Source organism: Maniola jurtina, chromosome 23, assembly GCF_905333055.1.
Source record: "Maniola jurtina chromosome 23, ilManJurt1.1, whole genome shotgun sequence".
NCBI lineage: Eukaryota > Metazoa > Arthropoda > Insecta > Lepidoptera > Nymphalidae > Maniola > Maniola jurtina.
In genome coordinates this window covers 8991431-9006486 of record NC_060051.1, presented here as the reverse complement: position 1 = coordinate 9006486, position 15056 = coordinate 8991431, and the positions used below count along the sequence as shown (strand labels likewise).

General features: G+C 39.2%; 2 protein-coding genes across 2 annotated transcripts; both read right to left on the bottom strand.

Moving 5' to 3' along the window:
• Positions 1-463: 463 nt before the first annotated feature.
• On the bottom strand, positions 464-7117 carry LOC123877169 (facilitated trehalose transporter Tret1-like). The gene is made up of 3 exons (XM_045923673.1): positions 6958-7117; positions 2369-2504; positions 464-1891 (listed from the first exon to the last, which is right to left on the bottom strand). The coding sequence occupies exons 1-3, from the start codon at positions 7003-7005 to the stop codon at positions 564-566; spliced, it is 1512 nt and encodes a 503-aa protein (XP_045779629.1). The 5' UTR covers positions 7006-7117; the 3' UTR covers positions 464-563.
• A 4108-nt stretch (positions 7118-11225) lies between these two features.
• LOC123877166 (heat shock protein 68-like) lies at positions 11226-13446 on the bottom strand. Its single transcript, XM_045923668.1, has one exon. It carries the CDS (start codon positions 13293-13295, stop codon positions 11406-11408), a length of 1890 nt encoding a protein of 629 aa, XP_045779624.1. The 5' UTR covers positions 13296-13446; the 3' UTR covers positions 11226-11405.
• Between the last annotated feature and the right edge of the window lie 1610 nt (positions 13447-15056).

Here is a 15056-nt window from a genome sequence, read left to right as displayed (position 1 = left end):
GCCTTTCCAAGAGCACGCCACCACACACGATCCTCCGCCTTTCTCATCCAAGCACTTCCCGCTATCCTCTTAAGGTCGCCAGTCCAACAGGTTGGAGGTCGTCCCACATTGCTGATACGCGGTCTCCACTCCAGAACACATCTGCCCCAGCGGCCATCAGTTCTGCGGCAGACGTGGCCCACTGCCACTTCAGCTGGCTAATTCGTTGAGCTATGTCGGTCACTCTGGTTCTCCTACGGATTCTATTGAACACAACCTCTAAACTAAAGGACAGGTCTAAATCGACTGCTATCTCTTAAACTAAATTTTTTGGATTTCTAGATTGGTTACACCGGAATTAGCTACATTTACCTTACTAAATAGCTTGATAGCCTACAGTGGTTAAAAGGTTGCATCTCTAACTTTTCGGAGTTTTCGTCACTTGCTTTCGGTGGAGGAAAACATCGTGAGGAAACCGATCACCCATAAACTTACACTGGGGCAACGACATCATACATTAAAATTCCATAATGATAGAGATGAGAGAGAGTAGATTTTATTAATTGCTCATTGTAGGATTTTATTTAATACAGAATATGAGAACTGCATCTTCGCATTTCACCATTGGTCTGTCCTTTAAGAGGTTGCCTACACTTATGATCCGCAGAGGACAACCCTCGGAAGCTGTCCTCAATCTCCTGAAGCGTCCTGTCCTTAGTTTCTGGCATCATAAAGTAAATAACCACTAAACACGCTGTCACAATTCCAGCGTACAATATATAAGTCAACGGTAATCCCATAGACAGAATTAGAACAGGGAAACATTTGACAGCAATAAAGAAGTTCATAGACAAAGCTAAAACGCTGATGCCACCTCCTAAAGCCCGATACTCCAAAGGAAATATCTCCCCCGATATCGCGAACGGTATCGAAGAAATGCCTACAGTTAAAGAACACATGTATAAAGCTATTAACACTAGAGGTACCCACTGATTATCGAATGGCAACAAATCATTCTGCTTGCCATAAACATATAGACTCTTCCCTAAATAGGAAAGCACGCACACAGCACCACTGCTGAACAACAGAGTCCTTCTTCTCAACGTCTTCATCAAAAACACAGCTAATAAATTACAAATAAGTCTTTCCACATCCAGAAGCACCATTAAAAACTTCGCGTTCGCCTCCGGTCCGACAACCTGGTGAATTATATCCGTTGCGTATGAACTCATGACATTGATTCCAGCAAACTGGAACATGGTATACAATAGAAACATGATGGTTATAGGTTTGTAGAATTCAGGCTTCGTCGACGTTTGTCTTAAATACACAAAGAATCTCCTTATCTTCATTTTAAGGGGCAGTGCTTCATCAATAACACTCGATTTCCTTTGCATTCTTTGTGCGGCAATCATGTTTTCAAATTCCGCTTCTTGTTCCGCATTCCTTCCCCTTAACCAGAAGAATATTTCCTCTCCTTCTTTAATCCTCCCTTTAGCTATTAACCACGATGGAGATTCAGGGTTATATATTATGAGTAGAAGACTGGTGAACGTGATGAAGGAACACATTAATGCGTTTTGCTCCCAACTAAAATACGCACCTAGAGAATGCGTGAACAGAACTCCAATTGTCAAAGAAAGGGATACACTTGTTAAGAATGCCCCTCTATTCCTTGGGTCTGTCATTTCTCCAATTATAATTGAACCCAGAGGTCCAAGCATGCCCATTGATATACCTTGGAGGAACCGTGCGGTGATCAGCCCGGCTACATTGTTGACTAAGAGGAGCAGGAACCAACCGGTGAGAACGGGCAGTACGGTCAGTAAATGACACTTTTTCCTCCCCCAGGTGTCCATGAGTGGTGTGATGATGAAGTTCCCCATGATCAACGCGAAGCCCACGATGGAAGCTGGAACAGTTTTTAAATCATTTTCAAATTATATTCAGATATAGATACAAGTTAGTCCTTGGCTGCAATCACACCCGGCGGTAAGTGATGATGCAGTCTAAGATGGAAGTGGACTAACCTGGAAGGGATATGGCAAAGCTTTGCCGGTAGGGTGGTAACCAGCGACTTTCACTCTATTAACTTCTCATCGCTTTCTAATTAAAATAAGATTATTTAATAGGTATTAAATCTTGTCTGATAGCTACAGCATTGAAGCCAAGATACACCATGAATAGAATAGAATAGATTTTTATTCAAGTAGGCGTTTACAAATGCTTTTGAATCATCAAAATAATTTACCACTGGTTCGGAATGCCATTTCTATCGAGAAGAACCAGCAAGAAACTCGGCGGTTGCTCTTTTTAATTCTTCAATTCTGATTCTGGTTACACCCTGTTTAGAGTACTAGTAGGTATGGAATATAACTGGGATACATACCGATCCATGACTCCTCGCTGGTGGTGACTTGGATTTGAGATTCGGGTCTGCGCAGGCTGGGGATGAGCACGGCGGAGAAGCCGATGACACAACCGTGAGCTGTGATGTTCACAGCCACGCTGGCAGTCAGGAAGCACTGGAAACAGAAGATGATGGAGATAGAAATCTATAGTGTAATATGTAGGTTGCTTACACGTTGAATTTGAACAAAAGGTGATGCAAAATTATTTAGGTTAGATTAAAAAATATTATTTAAACAATAGCATTTAAGATTTCATTTTAATTAATGTTAGTCCATAAAAGGCCATCGTCCATCATTTAATACAACCAACAAGTTTAATATTTCAGTAGAACTAATGCTGGTGAAAACGATCTTTTCGAAAAAAGGATTTTTGGCTCTGACTTCTGTTTCAAATTAGCCTTCATTTATAAGCCGCTCGCTAGGTAGCAGGGTGTTACATAATGGAGGTACCGGCACTTGTTGATGAGGGTTCCCGGAGCCTCTTTATAATACGCTTAGAATGGCTACCGAGGGGTTTTAGTGAGTAGAACCTCTACATAACTCGATCACTCCCCATCTTTTTGGGGTTTTTTTTTTTTTTTTTTTTCCTCGTTAGCAAAAAAATGTAGTAGCACAAAAAATTGTTGGCTGATATATCCTGCTGGAATGACGACTAAGGTGGCTAGTACCGGCACCGTATATGTTGGCTTTCGGGAAGGCCTATGTCCAGCAGTGAAAGCAAAAACAGAAGGATTGAAATCGATAGCTTGCTTCCAAGTGGTATAAATGACTTATTTGGTGGAAGACCTCAGCTACCGATATCAAAAACTGAGCATACAATGTTAATGTGTGAAAATACGTGGTGACGTTGTGTTTAATAGCAAGGTTAATCCCAATAGGACCTTCTATATTAACCTTGATATCTTGAGATGAGTGCAGTAACTAGAACGCGCTAATCTTATCAAAACACTTCAGAGTTAGGTTGATCATTCAATCATTCATACATTCAAAGACGAAATTAATAAGTGCCTATTTATAAAAAAACAAATAAATGATGTCCGGGACTTAGTCTAACTACATGGATTTAGGATTTTAAAAATCCTATGGGAGCTCTTTGATTTTCTAAAATAAAATATTTTCAATGTTTGTGTCTAGGATGCAGCTCACAGATCTCTGTATCTTTCATCAAATCGGTTTAACGGATGGGCTGGAAAAGATAGCAGACAGACAGACAAACTATCACATTACTACCTATAAATGCGAAAGTGTTTTGTTTGTTGGTTTTCTTGCTTTATTAATTTGTTATTAATACTTTACTTATCTGCCGATTTAATCAACGGACATCAACTGGAAAAATATGGATCGCTTAATTACACCTTGGCACAATCGATTAAAATCTAATCTCTGATCTAATGCATCGATAACTGTTGGTAATTACAAAATCAAAATGGCGCGATTTTAATACAGAAGTTAAAATTTTATCAAAAATTACTTTGATAAAAATCACACAACTACGCAGGACAGATAATAAAAATATAAAAAGTTAAAAAACTCTTAAAATAAACGACTTAATTTTTCGAATAGCGAAAACGTAGGTAGTAGGTACCTACTACGTTTTTAAGAAAGCTTAAAATTTAAGTACTTATTTGATAAATTATGAAGTATTTTTAATTTAGAACCTAGGTTCTACTAAAATACTAATCTAATAAAAATAAATCTGATTGCTCTAGAGCAATCAGACCTGCTGGCAAGTAATCACTTGCCAACAGGTCTGATCACCTACCATCACTTGCCACTTGCATGCAGCCTAATGATAGGGCCAAAGGCCACATGCCTAGATTTTGGAAGATGCCAATTCACTAATCACTCTTCTAACTTCATACGCCTTTGAAAACATTTAGCGGGAACTGTCTGGTTTTCTCACGATGTTTTCCTTCGACCGAACCCTTCAAAGAGGAGGCGTATGTCTAAGGTTGAAATCTATAGAGCGCACATTAACTTTGCTTAGACTTAAGTTCCAGTTAAAACGAGACAGACTTATACCAGTGGTATACCGCTATCTCGTTTTAACAGTCTTAAGTCAAAGCAAAGTCAAAGTGCGCCCTATAGATCTCAACCTAAGAATGGAGGCTATCACGGCTCTTATATTTGTCGTATCATCAAGGAACCACCGAATAAAGATACGAGACCGTGTCACAGATTAGGATAATTATTTGTTTTATGGCCGAAAATCCTACAGGCAATAATTATTACTTTATCATTGACAGTTATGCATCACGCCTTAGTGACTGAGCGATGTTTTTTAATAGCAGATATTTACAATAAGATAGTCCTTGACTTACTGAATTGTTAAGTTAATAATATTGACACTTTCTTTCTGTGTCTCTGCAGCCTCTATACAAATGATAAAACAATCAGACTAATCTCTCAAGTGTTTACGATACATAATATCTATTTATTTATATCGAGTAGGTAGTAAGTCATTAATATAAGTTAGAAATAGATGAGGTCTAGAATACTGCCCTGGGGTACCCCACCCTAATGTTAGTTTCTTGTACCTAACTAATTCGTAAATCGTAAAAACAATATGTCAGATCAATTTTGGAAACTATCTGCATGTTAATGTCAAGTTGAAAGTATGATAAACTTTGATAAGATATTAATCTCGTAGGTATATTATATTTAGAGATAATGTCAATCTGTATGAGCGTCCATCTCAGGACATTAGGTACTTTGTTGAGGCCCGCATAAGAAAAATATTCTAGGGTTCTAATCTCTTTTTTACCGACTTCCAAAAAGGAGGTGATTCTCTATTCAGTCTGTTTTTAGGGTTCCGTACCTCAAAAGAAAAAAAGCCGCCCAAGTGCGAGTCAGACGCGCACACTGAGGGTTCCGTATTCGGGTATTTTTTCCGACATTTTGCACGATAAATCAAAGACTATAATGCATAAAAATAAATAAAAATCTGTTTTAGAATGTACAGGTAAAGCTCTTTCATATGATACCCCACTTGGTTTAGTTATCTTACTTTGAAAATTGAAACACATTTTCATTTATTTTTTTTCGGTGATGTTACCACAAATTCACGGTTGTCGGATTTATTCCTTTACTTGTGTTATAAGACCTACCTACCAGCCAAATTTCATGATTCTAGGTCAACGGGAAGTACCATATAGGTTTTCTTGACTGACACGACGGACGGACGGAAGGACGGACGCATGGACAAACAGATAGACAGGCAGACAGACATACAACAAAGTGATAAGGGTTCCGTTTTTCCTAAAAACGGAACCCTTATCACTTTCAACGTCAGCCTGTAGTCTCCACAATATGTTTAAATGATTGCTAAGCCTATTTAACCTTTTAATCAGCTGATATTTAATAACTCCCGGTTGTAAATTACCTAAGTAAGTACCATAAATTATAATAGATAGCCTAGATAGGTGGGTGTAGCATATAATACCAAACATAACGGTAAGTATCACGTTTCATTTAAGTTACTCATTTTCTGTCGCAACAGGAATCTATACCAACAGGTACCTAGGTACAAATTTTTTGGCCATAATAATACAACTTTAATTTATTTTAGATTAGTATTATTGGAATGTCCTCCCATAACCAACATAAAAAACACAAGTCCAATGTGTAGAGGTTATCCGAGAGTTTTAATCAAAAAAAGCTAATGCCAAAATAAATAAATCATTTAATTAGAGCGCAAATCCAAATACCGAAAATATGCGATGCGAATCTCAGAAGGAGACTAACTAAAACCTTCAAAACACCCGTATTTATGCAAGTTCAATCTTGTTGGCCGCCTAGCAACAGATTGTATGACATCGAATGAGCCAAATATCGATTTTATCAAACTACTTCATTAAATAAATTAATAATTTTATATTATTTTTGACAACTCAAATCAATTTTTAAAAATAACTTTACAATATGGATTCTAATTTAATATTTTTTTTGTTTTAATTTAGAGAGACATTTTATCGCGTTTAATAGCCTCATCGGGTGACAAAAGGACTGGCTTATTTTTTGCCTAACCTACCTAGGTATCTAAGGTTGGTTTTTTCGAAGAATGTAATGCCAAAAAAATTGTTGCTTGAAACTGAGACCAAAATCAACCAAAATGGTCCAAGATTTTTATGGTAAAAATTATAAAATTAAAGGCAGATTGATTTTATGTGTACTTACTACCTATTCCTAAGAAATTCATATCACTGTAACGGTGAAAGAAAACGTTGCATAAGGAAACCTGCATTTTTTAAATTATTTTTTTAAATTATATAGACTAGCGCTTGGCTTGACTGCATCATCACTTGCTAGCGAGTCTGATTGCAATCAGACTCGCTAGCAAGTGATGATGCAGCCTAAGATGGAGCGCGCTTGCCTATAAGTTGCCTATTCACTCTTGACTTGAAGGTACCCATATTATAGGTGGAAGGGAAAACTGACGCCGGAAGGCCGTTCCACATCCTGGCATGCCTGAGAATTCACTACAACGGTCAACGTGGTGGACCAAACCCTTCTCATTCTGAGAGGTGACTCGTGCTCTGTAGTGAAACGGCGATGATGATCGACTTACCTGTCTCAAAACAGGCGTGTAGCTTCGATTCCCGTCGGTCTTCACCATTTTTTTTGAAAATCCGAAAAATCAGAAACGCATTATAATATCTCTCATAGTTGCTTATCCCTATACATGTACACTGTTCGACGTATACTCTCGTATTGGATTAATTGTATATGTGTATAATGTCTGATATTTCAGCGATAAATGCGATTAGATATAGATCATACTATGCGCTTCAAATGAGAAGGCCAACGGCATTCAAGACTTGCAAGCTGCACATCACACTAATTTTATAAAGCCGAAAGTGTATGTGCGTGTGTATGTTTGTTACTCCTTTACGCAAAAACCACTGGACGGATTTGGCTGAAATTCGGAATGGAGATAGATAATGTCCTGGATTAGCACATAGTTTACTTTTATCCCGGAAAACCAAAGAGTTCCCACGGGATTTCGAAAAACCTAAATCCACGCGGATGAAGTCGCGGGCATCATTCAGCTTGTAAGTTCATAAATTACTAGCTGATGCCCGCGACTTCGTTCGCGTGGATGTAGTTTTTTAAAAATCCCGTGGGAACTCTTTGATTTTTCGGGATAAAAAGTAGCCTATGTTCTAATCCAGAGTATAATCTATCTCCATTCTAAATTTCAGCCCAATTCGTCCAGTAGTCTTAGCGTGAAGGAGTAACAAACATACACACACACACACACACACACACACACACACACACACACACACACGCACGCACACACGCACGCACACACGCACACACATACAAACTTTCCCCTTTATAATATTAGTGTGATTAGACTATACTGTTAAATGTATGAAAGGAAAATGTGACTGACTGACTGACAGATCTATCGACACACCGGCAGATGTACCTAAACATCCGTTAAGAAAGGATTTTTGAGAATTCAACCCCTGAGGGGGTAAAATAGGGGTTTAAAATTTGTGTAATCCACGCGAACAAAATCACGGGCATAATCTAGTTGCAAGTACTTATTACTTAATATTTATTAAATACTAGAGGATGCCCGCGGCTTCGCCCGCGTTTATTTCGGTTTTTTTAAATCCCGTAGGAACTCTTTGGTTTTCCGGAATAAAAAGTAGCGTATGTCCTTCCCCGGGATGTATCCCAAATCTGTACCAAATTTCATTAAATTCGGTTCATCGGTTGGGCCGTGAAAACGTAGCAGACAGACAGACACACTCTCGCATTTAAAATATTAGTATGGTAGTACTACAACAGACATTACATTACAAGTATGTTGGAATTCGGAGCTCTTCTCAATTGAAAAGAATAGTATATGCTGAAAGTACGTAGTAGTAATACCTCAATGGCTGAAAGTTGATACCTACTCAGATCCTTGATTGATTCAAAATGACACTGAAATTGTATCTACGCGCGAAATGCATTTTGATATAAAAAGTAGGTATATTTATTTCATACATGAAAGAAATTGTGGAACCAACTCCCAGAACAGCGGTGTTCATACTAGATTACAATACGGGGTACAGTACGGGGTTATTCAAGGGGCGGACCAACAAATTTATGGAAGACCGGCAACGCTTTGGCGGTTCTTCTGGTCACTCTGGTGCTGCAAATGTTCATAGGCGGCGGTTAATCACTAACATCCGTGATTCATCTGCTCGTTTGCTCACTATGTTTAAAAAAAAAGTTGAGTCGAAACGAGAGCCCTGTCTACATCATAGCCTCAATGCTGAGGGTCGTGATCCCTGTGTAATAATAACCTTATGATGGTTACGGTTTTATTGGGATAATAATGCGGGTTCGCCCAGACCCTTCCACATAAGACTCGGCTGAAAGAACGCGGTTCCCCTCTTGATTTAACAGTTTTTGTCAACGATAAAGTTGCGGCGCCGCCGAGTTTCTTGCTCGTTTCTTCTTGGTTCAACCATTACATTCCGAACTGTGTAAGTGGTTCTTTTCACGATTCAAAAGCACTTGTAAAAGTTTTTGAATAAAAACGTTTTATTTCTATGTAAATATGCAAAAGTGTGTCCCTTTGTACTATGTCTGTTAAGTACAAGACGGTACCTTTTCACGGCCCACCGTTTGAAACGGCCCGTGTCGAAATTTTGATACAAAGATATACCTACGATAGGCGTTTGAACGTACGCACACGCGGACGAATTCGTGGGCATGATCTAACATTATAATATAATATTTTTGTCCTTTATTAGTTATCTAAAGTCTAAACTATGGTTTAGATAAATAGTGGTAACCCAATAATCGCAAAGGTATCTGTTCGATAAGATGTAAGTACTTATCCATTGTTTTATGTTCAACAAAGGCGGGTAAGCAATACACTTACATATTGGATTAAGATTTAAGATAACTGAAATGTTATTAATTTGTTATTTACTGATACAATACAGGTACTTTGTTCAAATATAATTAAGACTTCCTGTAGGTACATAAAGTCAAAGCTGGACCATATTATATTATTCTGTGGCTAGACCATGGCTGGACCTGAAGTGATTGTAAACAAAACAAATCGCCTACCGTACCGGTGTTTGTATGTTGACATAAACTATTATATTTTATTCTTTATCAAATTGAAACAATATAAAAAGCGTCATAGCTATTACTACGAATATAATGCACAAATCTTAATAAATAAAGTTTTAAAATCAAATCTTAATATTTTTTAGGAGATCATCAACCGCATAAAATTTTTTTTCTTGCAACCATTTTTTTAATTTATAGCTGAATTAATTAAATCGAGGAAATGTGCGTACACAGGCTAGGAATCCATTCCTTTCTATTATACGCTTTCCAACTACTGTACTGAGCCACTACGGAACGAAATATTTTATCCGATATTCGACCAAATTCATGACAAATACTCCTTGCGCCATCTATTGTTGAGTAGCCAAAACATTTACTTAAAATTCTAGCAATAACATCTGTCGATGGGTATTCTAAAACCTTATGTAATCTAAAGTTTTTTCAATAAAATTCTCTCGTTAAAAGGTAAATTGGTATAATAATAAGGAAAATATTTATTACTAAGTTTTTTATATTTTACTTTTAATTTAAATAATTAAATGGAATCTATAATTCATTAATAAAATATATGTCTTGTAACGCCATCTATTGATGAATAGCAATCTGTGACCTTAGTAGTGGCATCTATGGTTTTATCTATGGCCCACCGTGGAGGAGTACGTCCGCACACTCGCGCGGCGCATGTTTGCGCGCGCGGACAACGGACCGTACGAACACCTCCACGGCATCGCTCCACTCATCCCTCGACCGCCGACCGGGCGTCAACTACCTCGTGAGCTCCTGCGATCGCCATCCCCGGCGCGGCACGCAGCCGACCTAAGCGACGACGACTACGACGACGCAAGATCCACCGGATATGACCCCGTCTCTGCGCTCGACAGCGAACTCTAACCGCCGTCGCGCGGAGACCAATCCCGGACTAACAACACCGGATATACAAAGAAGCCCACTAGGGCCGTAAGCCAAGATGGCAGGCCCTAGCCGGTGAAATCCCGGCTAAAAGATCACCACCAGGGTACAATGTTGCCCTGCGCCTCACCCGGGTAAGGAGGCCATGCCTCGAGGCCCGTACCCCCGCTTGGCCGTTACGACCAAACGGAGAAGACCCGCACTAGCTAGCTCTATGGTTTTAGGTTTTATTTAAATTCTATTTTATAATAAAAAAAAAAAACAAGCTTGATTTTAAATAGTTCTACAAGCTACAAGAAATTAAAAAAATTAGACAGGAGGCTAACCTAACAATGCATTCGAATAAGTCGGTTTAGGTACTTCAGTATAAAATTTCGATAATAGAAATCTATTAATATGCTTCATATAGTAGGTTCTTTCAGTTGTGGATGTTTTCATTAGATAGGTATTATAATAATACATAAATAGTACACAAATGAGTCAACAACTGCCAGCGATATTATAGCTATTTCTATAAGTTTATGCGTTCCAACTTCATCTTCGCAATATTTTAGGCTAGAGACAGATCTAATGGAATTCCACGCTTGGAATTTTATTATTTTCGGAATCTTATCTGCGCAAATGTACCTTACTTAGGTCTCTATGGTGCTCTGCAATTCTGCACATGAAATTCCATTAGTTTGGTAAGGCCTAACCTACCTGAGTGACATTAGGGCCCGCGCAGACGAGGGAACTACTGTCCGAGCAGGACAAAAAATCGTATTTCAAAAAATGACGAAATTAGTCCTTCGCGGACAGTCTCCCGTCTGCGCTGGCCGTAAAAATAAATAAAACAAAAAGTTTAAAATTAAAATAAATTATTTTTTATTCAAACTAATCCAACAGGTGATCTTACATCTAAACTTAGCAAAAACAACAGGTGATCATATTCAGTTACTCAATACTCGACAAAAATAAATAAAATCAGTCTTAAACACAATAGTATCACATTCAATCAATACTGTTTAAGTTAGGCATAGTTTAATCCACTTCCTCGACTGTGGGTCCGCCGGCGCCCTGAGGTCCAGCACCTTGGGCTCCACCGGCTCCATGAAGCTTGCTCATGATGGGCGAGCAAACCTTCTGGATCTCCCGGAGTTTATGTTCGTATTCATCTTTCTCCGCTAGCGTGTTGTTATCAAGCCATTTCAACGCTTCATCGCACTCGCTCTTCGCGCTGCTCTTATCTGCATCAGATAGCTTCTGCCCAGCATCATCCAAAGCCTGTCTAACACTGAAGATGTATGACTCCAATTGGTTTCTCGCAGCCACCCTTTCCCTCTGTTTCTCGTCTTCTTCTCTGTACTTCTCTGCTTCGGATAGCATGCGATCTATTTCAGCTTGAGACAGTCTTCCTTTATCGTTCTTTATCACGATGTTCTTGCTTCGTCCCGTGCTGTTTTCTTTCGCAGATACGTTCAGGATTCCATTGGCATCTAGGTCGAAAGTGACGTCGATTTTGGGGACTCCACGCGGCGCTGGTGGAATACCAGTCAAGTCGAAGGTTCCTAATAAGTTGTTGTCTTTGGTCATAGCTCGTTCTCCTTCATAGACTTGGATGGTGACAGCGGGTTGGTTATCCGAATAAGTTGTGAAGGTTTGTGATTGCTTGCAGGGGATTTTGGAGTTGCGTTCAATGATTTTGGTCATGACTCCTCCAGCGGTTTCGATGCCAAGCGATAAAGGTGCGACGTCTACGAGCAAAACATCTTGGATCTTGGAATCGCTTTCACCGCTTAAAATAGCTGCCTGTACCGCCGCGCCGTATGCGACAGCTTCGTCAGGGTTGATGGAAAGGTTGAGTTTTTTGCCACAGAAGAAGTTCTGTAGTAAATTCTGGACTTTTGGTATACGGGTTGATCCTCCAACTAAAACGACGTCATGGATTTGGCTCTTGTCTAGCTTAGCGTCTTTCAGAGCTTTTTCGACAGGCTCCAGAGTTCCTCGGAATAGGTCCGAGTTTAGTTCCTCGAATCTCGCACGGGATACTCGGGTGTAGAAGTCGATACCTTCGTAAAGGGCATCTATTTCGATGGTGGCTTCGGTGCTCGATGAAAGCGTTCGTTTCGCGCGCTCGGCGGCCGTGCGTAGGCGGCGTAACGCTCGTGGGTTGGCGCGTAGATCCTTTTTATATTTCCGCTGGAATTCCTCAGCGAGATGATTCACCAGTCTGTTGTCGAAATCTTCGCCTCCCAAGTGGGTGTCTCCAGCGGTGGACTTCACCTCGAACAGAGATCCTTCGTCGATGGTTAGAATGGAGACGTCGAAGGTACCTCCACCGAGATCGAAGATTAAAACGTTGCGCTCACCTTTTAAGTTCTTATCCAAACCGTAAGCTAACGCCGCTGCGGTGGGTTCATTGATTATCCTCAAGACGTTGATACCGGCGATCGCGCCCGCGTCCTTCGTGGCCTGACGTTGGGAATCGTTAAAATAGGCTGGAACTGTGATCACCGCGTCTCGTACGGATGACCCCAAATAAGCTTCCGCGGTTTCCTTCATCTTCGTCAGAACCATACTGCTGATCTCCTCAGGCGCGAACTTCTTGGTCTCCCCCTTGAATTCCACCTGGATTTTAGGCTTCCCACAGTCGTTGACTACTTTGAAAGGCCAGTGCTTCATGTCCTGTTGGATTTTCGGATCGTCGAATTTGCGTCCGATCAGCCTTTTCGCGTCGAAAACCGTGTTGCTGGGGTTCAACGCAACCTGGTTCTTCGCTGCATCGCCGATCAGACGCTCCGTGTCAGTAAATGCGACGTACGATGGTGTTGTACGGTTGCCTTGGTCGTTTGCGATGATCTCCACATTCCCATGCTGCCAAACTCCAACGCAGGAGTACGTCGTACCGAGATCAATTCCAATAGCTGGCATTTTTCTTCAAAACTTCTTATAATTACACGTAGAAAATATAAACACTTCGATTAAAGTTTTATAGCACTTGTAAACTTCACTTCGGTTCTCCCGAACTCTCAACTCTCGTCTTCACTGTTTCGTATTTCGAATTATTCTGAGTTTACGCGCCAAGCGCGGCGCTTATATATTAAACGAATAGGCGACCGAGAAAATTCTACCTTGATCGAGAACGAACCAATCAGAGGGCAATGTCTGTCGATGGTTCTAGAAGCTGTATCATCGACCAATCAGAACGCAGTACGTTGTCTGACGTTGTGAAAGACTGAGATGGGTGTATCGGAAGAAGAGCATGATAATGTTGCTAGCGTAGAAACTTTACCTATTTTTAGGGAAATATCACAAGCATGGACGGTAATGTTATAAATACGAAAGTGTGTCTGTCTGACTGCTAGCTTTTCACTGTCCAACAGTATAACCGATTTTAATGAAATTTGGTACAAAATTAGCTTACATCCCAGGGAAGGCCTACTTTTAATCCTGCAAAATCGCCACTCCAAACGACATTGCGAGCACCATCTAGTAACTAGTAATAATATGAAACTACAATGTTATTGCTTTTGAACTTAAAAAATTACTTTAAAACCTTACCGAAATATGCTTACCTAGTTAGTTTAATTTAAGTGAATTTAAAATAAATTCTATCATTACAATTAGGTGCCAATGCGGAGTCACAAACAATATGAAGAGTGAACAGTTCGTGAAGCTAATTGGTACCGGCTCCAAAATACATTTAACTCTTGTATACATAGTATATTCACTAATAAATTAAATAATTTTTTAGTTTTTACTTGTGATTTTTTTAAATAATTTAATTACGTTTTAAATAACTAATACTCACTTGTATTTAATAAGGTATATCGTTTTTTGCTAATTATCCATTATAATTATTAAGTTTACTTGGCGCAATACAAACGTTGTGTACACTTATTATTGACTAGCCGATGCCCGCGGCTTCGCCCGCGTGGAAGTAGTTTTTTAAAAATACCGTGGGAACTCTTTGATTTTCCGGGATAAAAAGTAGCCTATGTGCTAATCCAGAGTATAATCTATCTCCATTCTAAATTTCAGCCCAATCCGTCTAGTAGTTTTTGCGTGAAGGAGTAACAAACATACACACACACACACACATACAAACTTTCGCCTTTATAATATTAGTGTGATATACATATCAGTGTGTGTAAGTATGTAGTACATGTAAAATATGTATATTATAAGTGTTCCTTTATAAATAAATAAAATAAAAATCACGTTCAAAGAAGTTTTACTTCAAAAATAAAATGTGTGGTTTGATTTCGATAACGTTAAACTAACTATGTTAATGAACTAAACAGATACACAACTAAATTTTATATGTATACAAAAAAACAGAAAATTATGTAATCTATTCTCCGCATCCGAATCTGAGGTAAAAATTAAAATATTATTTTTACCACAGTGGAGAATAAAACTTATAACCTGGTATCATTGGCGAAAGCTCGCGAACGTGCCCGAACGGTAACTGCAAGCAAGAAAGAAATGGCAAATGTTTTGTTTACATACATCAGAAAGGGAGCACCCTGAGCCCTACTTTTATGGTTGTGTGACGATTGTTTTGTTTCTTTTGATATCCAAGGGAAGGGGCTATATTATTATAGCATATGTATTATAGCTACTGAATTTTCTAGAAAACCGAATCATGCAATTTTGTTACATCTGCCTTCCGTTTTAGAAAGGAAACCT

What these genes read in the sequence shown, in the direction of transcription:
- LOC123877169 (XM_045923673.1), bottom strand. Translation starts at nt 7,005, where the DNA reads ATGGTGAAGACCGACGGGAATCGAAGCTACACGCCTGTTTTGAGACAG. An exon ending in ACACGCCTGTTTTGAGACAG is followed by an intron (nt 2,505 to 6,957) that starts GTAAGTCGATCA and finishes TTCTGTTTCCAG; the next exon opens with TGCTTCCTGACTGCCAGCGT. An exon ending in CAGCGAGGAGTCATGGATCG is followed by an intron (nt 1,892 to 2,368) that starts GTATGTATCCCA and finishes AAACTGTTCCAG; the next exon opens with CTTCCATCGTGGGCTTCGCG.
- LOC123877166 (XM_045923668.1), bottom strand. Translation starts at nt 13,295, where the DNA reads ATGCCAGCTATTGGAATTGATCTCGGTACGACGTACTCCTGCGTTGGA.